General features: G+C 40.3%; 3 protein-coding genes across 5 annotated transcripts; 2 read left to right on the top strand and 1 right to left on the bottom strand.

Moving 5' to 3' along the window:
* Positions 1–129: 129 nt before the first annotated feature.
* On the bottom strand, positions 130–12873 carry LOC148724751 (uncharacterized). 2 transcript variants are annotated; one of them, XM_088729630.1, is made up of 6 exons: positions 9486–9879; positions 9030–9265; positions 4044–4216; positions 2917–3526; positions 2159–2458; positions 130–1693 (listed from the first exon to the last, which is right to left on the bottom strand). In XM_088729630.1, the coding sequence occupies exons 3-6, from the start codon at positions 4163–4165 to the stop codon at positions 1364–1366; spliced, it is 1362 nt and encodes a 453-aa protein (XP_088585756.1). In that variant the 5' UTR covers positions 4166–4216; positions 9030–9265; positions 9486–9879; the 3' UTR covers positions 130–1363. The 2 variants fall into 2 exon arrangements, with proteins under 2 accessions (XP_088585756.1, XP_088585757.1); XM_088729631.1 differs by lacking the exons at positions 9030–9265; positions 9486–9879 and adding an exon at positions 12518–12873.
* Positions 5554–8205, top strand: LOC148724752 (calcium-responsive transcription factor-like). Of its 2 annotated transcripts, none has more exons than XR_015990404.1 (2): positions 5554–5756; positions 7099–8205. XR_015990404.1 is itself a non-coding variant. In XM_088729654.1 (2 exons), the coding sequence occupies exons 1-2, from the start codon at positions 6801–6803 to the stop codon at positions 7303–7305; spliced, it is 294 nt and encodes a 97-aa protein (XP_088585780.1). In that variant the 5' UTR covers positions 6749–6800; the 3' UTR covers positions 7306–8205. The 2 variants fall into 2 exon arrangements, 1 of the variants encoding a protein (XP_088585780.1); XM_088729654.1 differs by lacking the exon at positions 5554–5756 and adding an exon at positions 6749–6887.
* A 615-nt stretch (positions 12874–13488) lies between the features above and the next one.
* LOC148724750 (uncharacterized) lies at positions 13489–15537 on the top strand. The gene is made up of 2 exons (XM_088729642.1): positions 13489–14186; positions 14261–15537. The coding sequence occupies exons 1-2, from the start codon at positions 14037–14039 to the stop codon at positions 14807–14809; spliced, it is 699 nt and encodes a 232-aa protein (XP_088585768.1). The 5' UTR covers positions 13489–14036; the 3' UTR covers positions 14810–15537.
* The last annotated feature ends 65 nt before the right edge of the window (positions 15538–15602 follow it).

The raw sequence follows: 15602 nt of genomic DNA, 5'->3' as shown, positions 1-15602 counted from the left end.
CCGCTGATTTTCAAACAAATTCTCATTAAAAGTAAGGAACGGGAAGATCGAGGTGGGGTGGGCCGAAGGTTCACTTCAACTGAACGGGCGAGAACAATAGAATTCCTGAACATTCTCCGAATAACTGAATAGTGAGGGTAATAAATTTATTTCAAACACATTTTCCAAGGCAGATAATGCTAATCAACGGAGAAATCGCTATCCGGCGGATAATTAACAGCAAAATGTATAGCGTTATCCATACATACATATAACTTTATTTAAACTCGGATTTAGAATAGCTCGAGAGAGCTATTATCTCCGAGTATAACACCCACCCACCCCACCCCAGGGGAGGACATCCACCCCACAGTAATCTCGTGGGTGGGAAATTAATGTCTCCTTCCCCTAACCCTGCAGGAGACGGGGCTTACGGTTTATTCGTCCTTATCCGAGAAGACTAGAATATCTATCCATTTCTTGATATTATAGAAAGGTAGCAAATTCTCCTCAGTTATTTTAAGACCATGAGTATTGGTCCTGCCGGGGCACGAGCCCTCGACCTCCCGCACAACACAATCCGGCGGAGAGATTTTGTCCAGTGGATTACGTCATAACGTTAAACAACCAGAATCCGGAGAAATTAATTGAAAGAAATATATTTCTAAGTTACATTTTAGTTTTCTAAAATCTTGACGAAAAATCTGATGACAACAGCTCATACTGGTTATAAAAATGATACAAAAAAAACTTGGGAAACCTCTCTTTCCCAAAGTGAGAAGACTCCGAGCAGTCCCGCCTTTTTAGTTACGTCCGTCGCGCTAGTCAAAAAACCTCAGTGGAAAAAAATGTTGATGGCAGCACGCCGCGGAGAGATCTGAGTTCTCTTTAACTCGCGCAACAGACTTCGCCGAAAACGAGGGGCTGCTCGTAGTTTAAAATTAAGAAAACAATTTCTTTATCTGTGATCGTAAAAACCAGAGTATTATTATCTCAACAATGCAGAGGCTATCATAGCTCAGTAATCTACAGTTCTGTTGAGTATAACAGCTCTTTATCTCTACCGGTTTCGTAATGAAATATCTCCACCCCCAACGGGTGACTTATACTTAATTTCTCCTAACAGCATCGCTGTCGTTTTCCCGCGCTTTAGGCAGTTTGTTTGTATTTTGAGTTCTCATTGCCTCTTCAAGGTGTTTTCCTTTCTTCTGATTGGCTGTGGCGATTACTTTCGTTCTGATTTTACAATACTCAATCGAAAAGCGCCCTTACCGGCCAACAATTCAAGAATATTAAACAGACTGCGAAAAGAATTCAAATCACTTGGGTGAAAATTCTGGCCGTGCGAGAACTGAACACTACTTTAAAGGGCTGTTCGAAAAATTCAAGCGTTGTTTTTCAGTCTCTCGTTGAATATTATCTCTGGACACAGAAAAGGTGTGAAGAAAGTCATTCCTTTAGTCTTCACTCGCCTCGCAACGTCAGGATTGGCCAGTTGAAGGGTGTATCTCTGTAAAACAGACGCAAGAACTATGCGAGTGATAGCCAGAGCATACCGATATCCCAGGCATTTCCTTGGACCCATACCAAAGCGGAAGAGAGAGCCTGGCACTGGTCTGGCACCGTTCGCGAAGCGATCTGGGTCGAATTTGTCAGGCTCTTTCCAATACTTCTCGGAAAAGTTCAGTGACTGGGTATCCACGCAAACGGGAGTCTGTTGAATAAGATAAAAGACAATTATGTTTTTGTTAACTCATATATTCAGGAAACGCATTTTACTCGCGTAAGACAATGCAGGTACGCGAGGAGCAATTCTCATCTGTGCGTTCCTCCTTTGCGCGCGTCGCTTTAAATCGTTTGCTGTCTATGCGTTCAGCAAGCTCCAATGATAAAAGAACTTAGATTTAATGTAACACTACGGGCAGAAAATGCCAGAACTTACAAGAAAAATGATGAATTTCAGCTTTTTGACTATTAGCCAAATGATATCTTCAAATTAAAGTAACATTTGATTGGGAGCCTTCCAGCTGACCTACCACGGTAATTGTCCTATCCAGTAGTTAAGGTATTCTTTATTTCCTCGCCTCTACCCTGAGAGTCACCTTTTCGTCTATCCGGGAGCTTGGGGGGAGGAAAAAAGCAGGAAAATGAGCGCAAATAATTGGACAATATTGCTCACCCCTTTCGGAATCTGATATCCTCCAATATCAGTTACATGTTTCACTGTTCTCTCTGGGAGGCTGAGCGCCAAAGCTGGGTTCATCCGAGCACTTTCTTTTAGAACCATTTCCATATAGGGTAGCTTGTTTTCCAGGTCTGCAAATGAACTCGGGTCAGCCCCCAACAGAATTTCGTCTACTTCCTGATGAACTTTGTCTTGAACAGAAGTGTGGCGAGCGAGATCAGCCAAGGCAAAAGAAGTGGCAGCGAAGCTGACGTCAATATTCAAGAGCAGGATTTCGTTCACAGAATGCAAGAGCTGTGCCAGACAGTACGAAAACGGTTGTGAATAGATAAAGTATTTTTTTTTCTTCCTAAAACTATTTGTTTGGCCTTCGGTGTTGAAATAGATGGGAAGTTAAATGGATGAATAAATGGGCGGATGGGTGTATGGATGGAATGAAAGAATGAACAAATGAATGAACGAACGAGCGAACAAACACGAGGAAGAGCGAACGAGTGATCAAATGAACGAGCGAACCAGCGAACCAGCGAATCAGCAAACAAGCGAACGAGTGAACGAGTGAACGAGCGAACGAGCGAATGAAAAAAATCAATAATGAAAGGAAGGTAAGTAGGAAAAAGGAAATGAAGGAATAAATAACTGGAAGGATAGATGTACGGACCATAGGGATGATGGACTGAAGGATTGATAAAAGGATTGAAAAATGAACTAAAAATAATGAACTAATACACAAATAAAGACTTTCAGTCTACCTCTTCCTCTCCCAGATCGAGTGCGTGAGTCTTCAATTGTCCCATCATGGAAAAGAATAATCCATCACCAGACGCCAGTCGTCCCTCCTCGTATTCTTCAAACAAGAAAAGATTAAACGTCTCCCATGCTTTATTGAAGGCCTGGGCCGTCTTGTTCACCTCACTCGGAATATAGGAGTAGTACGGCAGCCTGGTTTCACCGACATTAAACTGATTGACGGCATCCTGAAGCAAATCACTGACCTCCATGATACGTTGGAAATATTTTTCTAGGACTTCTTCTCCGTACACAACTTGCACCAGTACACGAAGTGTGACGTTGGCAAGACCCTCTTTTTGAAGATCAACGGGCTTACCGAGTGGTAAGGAATTCAGGAATGTGGAGCACTCCCGTCCAATCATACGCATAGTGGCCGAGACAGCACTGGAGGAGAAGTATTTCTCAAAAGGGCCGCGGCATCGTCTCACCTCGTCACGCCCGTGGCTGGTTGCCAAGCAATTTCCTAAAATGTCTTTGAACACGGAGCCGAGGCAGGTGAAATCTCGGTCGCGCTTGTGTGAGTAGTGGTCAGTATAGAACGCGCGAATGGCTTCTGCGTCAGCTAAGATCCTGCGAGGATGTCATAAGAAGATTAAAGACGATTAATTCTTGTTCTCTAAATCATGAAAAATAAATACAAAGCTCCACGTCTGGCCTTTTCCGAAAAGTTATGGCATTTAGTCGCAAGAAATAAGTTCCTCGACACCAGGCTCCTCACTCGCGAGTTACTGCGGCTAGATCTCGTCAAAAGAGCTATCAAAATGATCAAGCGACTTGTTAAGCAACGAGGCTTTGGTATTGCGTGACATCCTCACGGGTCAGGAGATTGTTTGAGGACCAGTCATTATTCATTCCCTTAGGGGAGGGGGTTGAGAGATTTTTACGGGGGCCACATAGTTTTCAGGGAAAATGAAGAGAGGATCATTTGTCGAGGAGTAATCATATCGGAGAGCTGACTGGGAAGAATATTACAGAGCTTTATGGGGGCTTCAGGTAATTTGTACTGTGACACAACCAAAATCCCCCTGGCGAACCTCATGTGACGAAGTTTGCAAATTTAGGAATGGAACGACCACAAGATACTCACACAACTGGAGTCAGACAATGCCAAATGTAATAAATTGGGCCGTGTATCTTGGACAGCGGTCGACCAAAGAAATTCACTCGGTGAAAATGCCCGTAAGGTAGCTGTGGCAGTTCTCCTCGCATCCGCTCTCCTTTGGTATTTTTCCATGGGACTCGCCAATAAACTAGCGCAACCTTCAAGATGTAAAAATGTGTATAGAATTTAAGCAAGTAAAACTGATGTCCACACTTAAGAAGCTTGTTATAGGACGAGTGAAGATATAGGCGATTAGGTAGAACACGTAGGAACGCGAGGAACGCTCTTCCTCTCGCGTGGAATAAAAGAGCCAGGCCACCCTCCTCTCGATTCATGAGCTACGCGCTCCTCTTCTCAAGCGGAAAAATAAATCAAGCGATCCTCTCGAGTCTGGAGTCACGCGCCCCTCCTTTTGCCCCTCCTTACGCCCCTCCACACGTTCCTCCTCTCGCACACAACACGCTACTCTTGCTTTAGCCTCCTCTTACCCGAAAAATATATCTTTAAAAACATTGTAAAAAATGATATGACTTCTGTTTAGAAAACTAGCTCTTAAATTTCCTTCGCTGCTTGTCAACGCAGCGAGGAGGATTTATTTTCTTATTTGTTGTTATTACCAGCGATATATCAAATCGAGATGAACTACATTAAAACTTTAACACTTGATCTGCTGGTTTTTACGTTTCAATATCCCAGTGAAAGTAATCTGAGAGACTTTTTAAGTGGGTGCCCTTTTCTCTCGTAAGGTCAGACGAAAAAAAAATGACTTCTGATTTCATTCACTCTCCAGAACTCCATAATCCTTCATAGACGATGTAATGTGTAAATATTGCCCCTTTAACCTAAATTGCAAGATACTATACTGCGAGAAAGAAAGAAAGTTTTCCCGCAAACAACTTTGAGTAAAAGGCTATTACATAATAATATTGCATTTTAACCACCGCAAAGCGTTGTGGCGATCGAGGACATTTCTTGCTAAACACGTTCATCGAAAGACGCATCTCACAAAACGGTCCGATTTCATGTCAAAAACCACAGGGAACTCTAATAGAGTGGGAAGTTCTGCTACCTGGAACCTATAAAATGATACCCGTTACCTCTCACTGGAGAGAAAGGACAGGATGTTTTCTTAATTTCAAAGAGATAGACCCATCCATGCTGAGGTCGTAGGGTCACGAACTCCCGATGATTTTTTCGCCTTAAAAAGCTTTGAATATTTAGTGGTTTGCTCTCTAACTGGCTGGTAAAAAACGCCTCTCTCCTCTCTCGGGGAAATCGATTGTCGCATGTAAATTTTCCGATCTCATTTTCGAGGCCTTCCCTCGTCTTTACCGAGCAAAAGGCCCAAACAGAGAACTGCAAGATCGACATTAGATAACATAGGGTGAAGTAGACCCGAATGATTAGCATTTTCCGATCATGGTTGTGACGTCATCTTCCGACCGTACTGTAAACTTCGAAAATTAACATGGCGGCGTTAGTGTGAAATCAGTAGTTCATGTTGCGCACGATTGCAGGCTGTAAGCTTAGACTAGGCCACGCATATTTTTAGTGTACGGAGTTGCAGACTAATAAGCAACTCGCTAGACAAGCAGAAGAATGTTTCCGGACCTACTTACTTAAGTGAAGGACTCTATGCTACCTCACCCGATGTTACTTTTCAATACTACAGGACAATATATAAGTACATAACATAGGGTGAGGATTATTTGCAATGATGTCTGAAGCAATACGATAAAACCAAGCCATACTTTTTTTGCGTTGAAAGAGGGTGTTAGTAATGAAGTCCTTAAAAGTAACATATTAAAAGGAAGCAACTTTGAGCGAAGTCACATTTATTCGTGATTATGTGCTTGGGCTATATGTGTACTTTAAAATCAACTACTATCCTTACTATCCCATCGAAGGCTAACACAATATAAAATAGAATTGCGAGTGTTGCAAGTATCTTTGAGGTTTACCGTTTTACGCCGTACGAAAAGCCAGCTATACATATAAAAAGGCTATAAATAAAGAAGAGGAACCTTCCCATCCCCTCGCTCCTTAGTCTTGATGGTTTCGCCTGTTAAACTTTAACTCCCCTCTTCCGATGAGCTGCCTGTTCTAGCGGGAAAATCTGGCGGGAGAATTGAATGTGGTATCTATGTTTACAATGGAAGAAGCGAAAGAATCTTCTTTTTCCGTGGAAATTTCCGAAACATTCGGCTACGTTCAGTCTTTGGATCATGCCAAAAAGATGATTTCAAAATATGAAACGACGAACACCGTAAAATTTTCCAGTTACGAGACTGACAAGCACTTTGGAAATCATGGTGTATACTACTGAAGTTAATCATTCACTAAAACAACTACACTTAACCAGGAACGTAATTTTTTCATACAGAAACATAAACTTCCATCTTCATTTAAGAATTTCATCATCCACTCAATGACTAGCTTCTGCTATTTGAACATACACAATCTTCATCATTATTTTTGCTTTCATTCCTCAGTTGGTTTTATAACCAGCTGTATTTCATCTCTCTTTGTAAATAAGTATGTGTGCATTCAGAATAAAACTAATAATCTCTTTCAACAATAAATTGCAACATTAAAATTTGAAGCGCAGCCAGGATGAGACATATTAAAATACAATAAAACCGTTCTTACTCAGTATTTAATATTAACATTTACCACTCACTGGAGATTGAAAAAGATACAAAACATGAAAGATCAAAAGCATCAAAACGATTGAGAGATGATATGGCAAAAGCAAATGTGAGGTCTGAGCAGAGAATTTACATAGAGTTTCCTACTGAGACTGACCATGCACATCATCTTATGGGAGAGGTAAGATAATAGAAGGAGAGGGTATGAAGTCCACCTGCAACTGCCAGTACCAATCAATGTTTGGTTCATCAGAAAAAAAATTACGCTATCATTCCGGTATTTAATAAGGTGTCTTGTTGGAGCTATGACACTTCTCTCTGTTTTAACTTAAGCAGAACATGCCTTAAGAGAAATTAATACCTTAACACATATTATTCTCATTTCATTCCAGGGGAGCAGCCTATCTCAGCCTGTGGATGACAGGATCATCAGACAAATTGAAAAGCTTGTCAATGAGGGAATGAAAGACACCCATGAAATGCGGAGACACCTGACTGTCTACATAAAAAATGAAATATCAGCAAAGGATGAAATCCAACCATCTCCCTCAAACCATAGGTTTTATCCTAAGCTGAGTGATATAAGGAGCCACATGTAACAAGCTACCATAAAGCACAGATTCTCAAAAATTGATCAAGAGAATGTGGCAGAAAAAGTTATCCAGTGGAAAGCATCTAGCCTGGAGGACTTCATCTACTTCCAGCCATGTGGAGATGTCTCTTCAGCCACAACAGATGGAGAAGACCACACTACAGAACAGGATCCCAGCACCCTTCTGTTTGTCCATCAAAGTGCCTGGCAGCGCAGACTCCTGACAAGATATGGCAACATTTGTCTACTGGATGCCACATACAAAACTACCCGTTATGCTTTACCTCTGTTTTTCCTTGTGGTGCGCACAAATGGTGACTACCAGGTATTTGGATCATTTGTGGTGCAATTCAAACAGCATTCTGATAAAAATCAAACTGGGCTTAGCTGTCATTTGCTTTCACAAATGCAAAACCTGATCGAAGTGTGGATGATGAAAGGTAGATATCTAAAATTTATCTAATTGAACTTTTCCAATGCCACCAGTTTTGAGAGTTTCAATTACAGTATTTGTGAGCTCCAATGAAGCATGCAACAGTATATTTGCTAACAATTTTTTGCCAAAACCTAAACAACAAATGAACTATCTGACTTGTGAAAAAAATTTATTTTGGCTGGGAAAATCTGACATATCACTCACTAGTCAGTAAGCTAGGTCAGAGTATCTTGTAAATATTGAGATGCCTTTAAAGTTTTGATGAGCCAACCGCACCATGTTATTTACAAAACAGTATGCAGTGTCATATATAATATAATGTACATGCTTGACATATTCTGTGATTAATAAGCTTTACAAGTAAGAATTTCTATGTGTTTATTCAATGATAAAACAGGATCATTATATTATGTTGTAACAAGAATTTTCTCTTGAGCTGTTTATTTGGAATAAGGTTTGTTCTAGTCTGCATGCAGACATTTTTGTGTTTTTTTTGTTTCACTTTTTCCACACTAAGACATTTCGCCAGTACAATCACAACAACAAATGGCACACATGAAGTACTTGTCACCTTGCTTCTTCACACCATTTTGTCCATAAGGTCTCATGTGTGGGATAAGTTGATTTTAAAAATATTGCACACCAGAAGGTTTCAGTTCTTATTATATGACTGAGAAAATTACCTCTTTATGATTGACTGATAGCAGGCAAATTTATCACGAATTCTTATTTTGAACTGCATTGCTAATGAATGCAAGCATGTTTGTAATTTTCTCAGTCATAATAAATGAGTAATCGTAACAGAAAGCTCTAACGATTAAGGATTTACACTACTTGCAATATTTGAAAATTCTTTCAAATTGCACTCGCTTAAAAGCTCATGTAATTTTGTGAGAATATTTAAAATATCACTTGTAGTGTAAATCATTAATTGCGTTATGTAACATTCACATTCATAGAATTATCAATACAACATCCATACCCCAGAGACATAACAATCAGTTAGATTCAGGGTTGCCCAGAGGGCATAAAATGAAGGTGAAGAGGCAATGATTTGATTGGTACATAACTTGCTCTGAATTTGTTGCTCTTAACCAATTCTTCAAAAAATGTTCTTCAAGTAATTAATATTATTAAATGTAAGCTTGTAAAATTGACGGAGGTTTTGGCATAGAAAAATAACACTAATATTGCATAAAGTTCCATCCCTTAAACAAAGAAGGCCAAAAACAGAGTGTATATGATAGACACTGAAATACATCACTTAGAATTCTCAAAATAATAATAATCCTCACCCTATGTTATGTACTGTCCTGCGCAAAAGGTCCAAATAACATCAGGTGAGGTAGCTCGAGAATAGGTCGGCTCGCGAGTTCCTCAGGAAACATCCATCTGCTTGTCCCGCGAACTGCTTATTAGACTACAAACGTAAACCAAAACGATGCGTGGCCTGGTCTGATCTTACAGCCTACAATCGCCCGCAACATACTGGTTTCACGTACTTGCAGCTAAATACAGGAATTGCACCGACCTGTGATTGGAAGTTAAAAATAGCATTAGTCACGCTGTTGAGCTCAAGAGACTTGTTGATCACATAGGCATTTGTGGTCGAAAGTTATGCTAGCATTAAAAATCTTTCCTTTTTTCAAATCAAATAAACACAGACTTTTATATCATCGCTGGAAGAGAAATTTTCGGGTCAAATCTACTTCGGTAAAGGAGTAAATTTATGGCGTGGATTTGCTACCTACCGTTCGTTATTAAGGGTCGAAAATTCACCACTGAAACAGCAATAATATTTGTTTTCGCTTCAGTATCGAGCAGTTTTCGTTCGTTAATTGACTCGCTGTGTAATATGTTCTATTTGCAAACGTTTCGCTCTTGGTGCAATTCCTTTCTGTAACGCAAGTCTTAAGTATAGGAATTGCACCGGCCCGATTAGTCGACTTCCAGCGGTGAAAAATGGAAACGCCGAACGCGATAATCTTTCTTCCTTCAGTCCAAAGCCTTTGATCTTCACTAGCGAAGTTATTTTGCCCACAGCTCCCGTTCTGAACGCGCTTTCGACCCGGTGCTTTTCCTGCCTTTAACGCTTTCAACTACTAAATTCAGGAATTGCACCGGAAAGAATACTTAACTTCGGTGTCGATTACATGATTTAATTAATGAGATACCGCTGTTTAGAAACCTTGCACATTCTCTTTTTTCGAAACTTTCGCGGAGAAATCGTCCAACTATTAGTGCTTTCGAGCCCAAAGTTTTAAAGATAAGTGTTGCTTCTCCAGTGTTCCCGCTCGCTCACATAATGGCAAACAGTCAAATTGAGGTAAGAATCATTTTTGAACAGTTGTGAATTTTAATGAGGGTTAAAATTTACATAATGAATATTCATGACACTGCAAGAAAAAGATTTTGTGGGCAAATGACATTCACTAGAAAATTTCACATTCCATAAAAACAAAGGCAAATACAATTCAACATCCTGAAACACACACACACACACACACACACACACACACACACACACCGGCACACACTTCTTCCTTTCGACCTTCTCCTTTGAATGCCGGTCATACAGGCTAGATCTAGGTGTAAAAATGGGCACTGAAAATTTAATTGTGAAATTCTAAATAATCATACAGGGGGAAGAGGGTTAGGGTTAGATGCCTTAGCATCCCCTCCTGTGAGGAGTTGAGTAATATTTATAGTTGCTTATAATAATGCAGAAGCTGGATACACTGTTTGCAGAAGTAATGCGTAACTGACTTGCATTTTCTATATAATTCAAATTAGGATCAGACGAAAAGGTAGTTAAAAATTGTCTGTATCAGTACAATATTAACAATACACGACAAAATGTGTTTACTTAGGTCAAACTACTGAAGGAAAACTCAGAGAGATTTACTCTCGAAAGTATTAGATCATTTAGCAGAGCTGCATGTGAATGTTGGCTTCCTCTAACAAGGAGTGTTGCAAGAACACGCCTAACCGAGAACACTGTACCAAGAAAACAAGTGACAGACCCCTTCACCCTCAAGTTTCTCCCTCCAGAAAACCAACTTCTGAAGTGGAAAGATGACATCACCCGCAAGAATCAGCTTATGAATGGAAGATTTGTATATGCTGAAAATGTGCAAGGCTGCTCTCCTCATTGCAAACCATGCTCAAGCACTAATAGTTGGACCATTTTCCCGCGAAAGTTTCGAAAAAAGAGAATGTGCAAGGTTTCTAAACAGCGGTATCTCATTAATTAAATCATGTAATCGACACCGAAGTTAAGTATTCTTTCCGGTGCAATTCCTGAATTTAGTAGTTGAAAGCGTTAAAGGCAGGAAAAGCACCGGGTCGAAAGCGCGTTCAGAACGGGAGCTGTGGGCAAAATAACTTCGCTAGTGAAGATCAAAGGCTTTGGACTGAAGGAAGAAAGATTATCGCGTTCGGTGTTTCCATTTTTCACCGCTGGAAGTCGACCAATCGGGCCGGCGCAATTCCTGTACTTAAGACTTGCGTTACAGAAAGGAATTGCACCAAGAGCGAAACGTTTGCAAATAGAACATATTACACAGCGAGTCAATTAACGAACGAAAACTGCTCGATACTGAAGCGAAAACAAATATTATTGCTGTTTCAGTGGTGAATTTTCGACCCTGAATAACGAACGGTAGGTAGCAAATCCACGCCATAAATTTACCCCTTTACCGAAGTAGATTTGACCCGAAAATTTCTCTTCCAGCGATGATATAAAAGTCTGTGTTTATTTGATTTGAAAAAAGGAAAGATTTTTAATGCTAACATAACTTTCGACCACAAATGCGTGCGTGATCAACAAGTCTCTTGAGCTCAACAGCGTGACTAATGCTATTTTTAACTTCCAATCACAGGTCGGTGCAATTCCTGTATTTAGCTGCAAGTGTTTCACGTTTACGTCGCCATGTTAATTTCCGAAGTTTAAAGTGCGGTCGGGAGATGACGTCACTACGATGGTTGGAAAATGCTAATCATTCGGGTCTACTTCACCCTATGTTATCTAATGCCGACCGAGCTGCAAGCGCTCTCTTCCGACAAATTTCAGCAGCCGCCATCTTTGTTTACATGCGACTGACCAATCATACGCGCAGGATTCCGCGAATTTGCAACACTATATTTTGTTGCGAAACAAGTTGGTCACGAACGTGGTAATACGCGCAACAAAGGGTTTCAACTTGCAATGAAACAATGTTGCAAGACAAGTTGAAGAAAAATGTTGCCCGTATTACCGGACCTTAAGAGGAGTTAAAAGTTTTGACTCCGAGTTTTTCGAGGACAAATTTTTCCGGCGGTGGTTAGTATTTACCGTGTTTACGGTGTTAACGAATAAACGTGTTTGTTTGATTTCCGTTTCGCTTCCAAACAAATATCACGTCTTTACGCGAATGATTGTTTGGAGGTCACCAGCCGACATGTATCATCGTATCGCGGCGCGCACGGTAAAAGCTCTAGGTCAATACCGCACAATTAATAAGAGATTCATGTTAACATCGATATAATTTTATTTAACCTCCCAAGTTTTTAGCAACGCATTTTTTCAAGATCGACGAAAATTCTATTTGTTGGGCACAGCTTGAAAAACTTTCGTGCTCGTCAGTGCAGTCTGCCAACCGTGCTTCTTGGAGTCTCCTGTTTTAACCACGTTGTATATCAAAACGTTACGTCGGAAGGTGATTGTTTGGCAGTGATTCGATGGAGTCAAGGAAATAAATCAAGGAGATAAAATATACGAGGTACTTCAGTAATGTACACTTGCCTGAATACTTCGATAAAGTAGCGACCGCGTGAGGAACAGCGCTACAAGGACGGAGGAAATGAGACCAAATACCTTCCACTCTTCGAACATTCTGAAATCCTGCGCCAATGCACTCGATCGCAATTGACTGTCTTGTAGCAAGTGCTCGGTTTATTCCGAAACTTTAGACGTGCGAGAGCTCCCAACTTCTCCAAATGACCGTCGGCTGCGATACTTTTTCAGCAAAATTGCCTGCAAAAGGGAAATCTTGTCTTCTTAAACCAATCACGTCAGCCGAGTTTCCCGGAAATTTTTCACTGGAACTTTTTGAAACCTCGTGACATGTTAATCACCATGTTTGTCTAAAAACTTTTCATTGTAAATTTTCTTCGGTTTCGACAGTCGAATTTATAATCATTTCCGAAAATAAACTAATGATTGACAAATACACAAAGACGTACGGGGAGGGGGCGGGGTTAAAATGTGAAGGTATCTAGGTGTGAACGCAGGAAGATACTGAGTGGAACGTTCCATCGAACCGAAGGCAGTTCTTCACGAGCAGACGGGACGACATATTATTAACATCGGTAGCCAATTATGAGCAATTCTGAGGCTGTTCTGAACGCTCAAAAATTTCATCAGCTATGATCAAAATAAAGGGCCAAAAGCTTTCCATTTTTCGAACATTCTGAAATCCTGCGCCAATGCATTGGATCGCGATTGCCGGACTGTCTTATACCTAGTACTCAGTTTACTTAAGACCTGCGAGAGCTCCCAGCTTCTCCAAGTGACCATCGGTTGCAATGCCTTTTCCGGCCGCAAAATTGTTTGCAAAAGGGAAATCTGATCTTCTTAAAACAGCCACGTCAGCCGAGTTTCCCGGAAATTTTTCACCGGAACTCTTTTTAAAACTCGTGACATGTTAATCCCCGGGTTTGTGTAAAATTTTTTGTTGCAAATTTTCTACAGTTTCGACAGTCCATCCTTATAATCATTTCCGATAATTAACTGTTTACTGTTCTGAACGGTTAAAAATATCAAATAAGACCAAGTGCTTTCCATTCTTCGAATATTCTGGATTCCTGCGCCAATGCACCCGATCGCGATTGCCGGACTGTCTTGTAACTAGTGCTCAGTTTATTCCGAGATTTAAGACCTGCGAGAGCTCCTAACTTCTCCAAATGACCACTGGTTGCGATGCCTTTTTAGCAACATTGTCTGCAAAGGGAAAATCTGATCTTCTTAAAACAGCCTCGTCAGCCGAGTTACCCGGAAATTTAATCACCAGAACTTTTTTGAAAACTCGTGACATGTGAATGACCAGGTCTGTTTAATGTTTTTTCTTTTTGCCAATTGTCGACAGTCGATCCTTATAATCATTTCCGAAAATAAACTGATTACTGAGAAACACACAAAGACGAGGGGGTTTAAATGTGAAGGTATCTTACAAGTGTGAACGCAGGTAGATGCTGAGTGGAACGTTCCATCTAACCGAAGGAAGTTATTCACGAGCAGAAGTTAGTTGGTTGGAGAGTCAATTATGAGCACTTCTCAGGCTGTTCTTAACGGTGAAAGATATCAGCTTCAAAAGAGAACCGTGATTCTTGGTATTAGCCCTGGTAATCCGCACTATTACAAGGTGGAAACCCTCGAACGATTGTTCGACTTGGCCAAAAAGACCTCAGAAAGGGTGAGTTTATTTGAACAGATTCATCTGAGAGAATAACGAGAAACGCCTCTAAAAAAATCATCTTTGTTTTGCAGGTCTTTCTCTTTATCCCGGACAAAATATCCGAGCATAATTATCGTGCTGTAGGTTCCAAAAACCCCGAGAAGTCCGCGCGCATTAAAGGAAATCGCTTGCGAAACAAATGCAGCGAAGCCATTCAAACAAGCGGCCTCTGCGATGTGTCCCACAGCTTCATAAAATGGACAGAGGAGGTGGAAATCTGCTATGAATATGGCAAAGCCTTGGAGAATATCAAGAACCTGTACGAGGTGAATGGTGACTTCCATAATGACGTTAGAGAATCTACCGTGGCGGCGTTAAGATGTCTCAAAAGCGGCCGCGAGAAGGGACGTTCCGACAAGGAAAACGAATCTGCTCAGACAGAAAATAAAGTCGATCTGGATGAAGGAGTGCAGTATCTTCTAAAAGAGCTAGCTTTCTTCTTAGCAGTGCCAAACATTTATGCAGATTGCGAGAGTTTTGTGTTTGTGTATCATCGTCCCTGGCCAGTTTTAGAAAGGTTCTTTGGTGGTTTTTATGATGGTGTTGAAAAGTCATCTTTAGGTTTTGTCGTTTTTGAATAAATTTTTTTAGAAGCGATCATTTAAGTCTAGGACAGCATTAAACAATGTTTAAGATAACAAAAGAGACAAAAATACTAGAAAAAAATAAACGTTATTTAACCACACTCAATCAGCAGTTAAAATGAATATAGATATTTTGAAAATTCGACACACGGTATGTTTATACATGTACACACAACATTGCAAAAGCTGTCGCAAGATTTTTTCTGACAAATAATAAATTATCTGTATCAAATGCAAGGTGTGTTGTCTCACTGACTCCATATACCGATTGCTCCACAGTAACTGACACTTCAAATTTTCTAAAACATTTTCATCTCCTTGAGACATATTTCGATTGCAAACCTTTGCATACGTGGTCACATACTGCCATTTTAAATGCATCAGCAATGACATGAAATGGAATTATGTCCTTCGCGAATTGATAATGTAGCGAGTTTCATAAAATAGTCATGACAAAACGAATAATCAAATTAAATAACATTTGAATAACCGTTCGCTTAAGGTTTCCACCTGCACTTCAACTCCTATTTTTAAAACCTTTTGAGCCTTGACATAACTCATTCTTAATTGTCTTACTTAGGTCGAATGGAAATAAACTGAAATTTTCGGCTTTTGGCACAGAAAATGCAAGTAAATTGATAAGATCTCAATGGTCTGAAACAGAAATATCTTAATCGTTCTAATGAGGTTCAAAAGAGAAATTTTCTCTTTCAATATTTCTAAAATGGATGGAAAATAAAAATATCGAAATCGTGGAACCGTTTCGCCTTATGCATAGCTCTGCAAAAAC

Source organism: Stylophora pistillata, chromosome 8, assembly GCF_964205215.1.
Source record: "Stylophora pistillata chromosome 8, jaStyPist1.2, whole genome shotgun sequence".
In the NCBI taxonomy this organism is placed as follows: Eukaryota; Metazoa; Cnidaria; class Anthozoa; order Scleractinia; family Pocilloporidae; genus Stylophora; species Stylophora pistillata.
Note: the sequence above shows the minus strand (reverse complement) of the source record. Positions and strands in the feature narration are given on the sequence as shown.

Bases quoted from the DNA above. Each gene is read 5' to 3' on its own strand.
- LOC148724752 (XM_088729654.1), top strand. From the start codon at position 6,801: ATGGCAAAAGCAAATGTGAGGTCTGAGCAGAGAATTTACATAGAGTTT. The intron at 6,888-7,098 runs GTAAGATAATAG...ATTTCATTCCAG, and splicing joins CACATCATCTTATGGGAGAG to GGGAGCAGCCTATCTCAGCC.
- LOC148724751 (XM_088729631.1), bottom strand. From the start codon at position 12,607: ATGTTCGAAGAGTGGAAGGTATTTGGTCTCATTTCCTCCGTCCTTGTA. The intron at 4,217-12,517 runs GCAAGTGTACAT...TACATCTTGAAG, and splicing joins TACTTTATCGAAGTATTCAG to GTTGCGCTAGTTTATTGGCG. The intron at 3,527-4,043 runs GTGAGTATCTTG...ACATCCTCGCAG, and splicing joins CATTGTCTGACTCCAGTTGT to GATCTTAGCTGACGCAGAAG.
- LOC148724750 (XM_088729642.1), top strand. From the start codon at position 14,037: ATGAGCACTTCTCAGGCTGTTCTTAACGGTGAAAGATATCAGCTTCAA. The intron at 14,187-14,260 runs GTGAGTTTATTT...TTTGTTTTGCAG, and splicing joins CCAAAAAGACCTCAGAAAGG to GTCTTTCTCTTTATCCCGGA.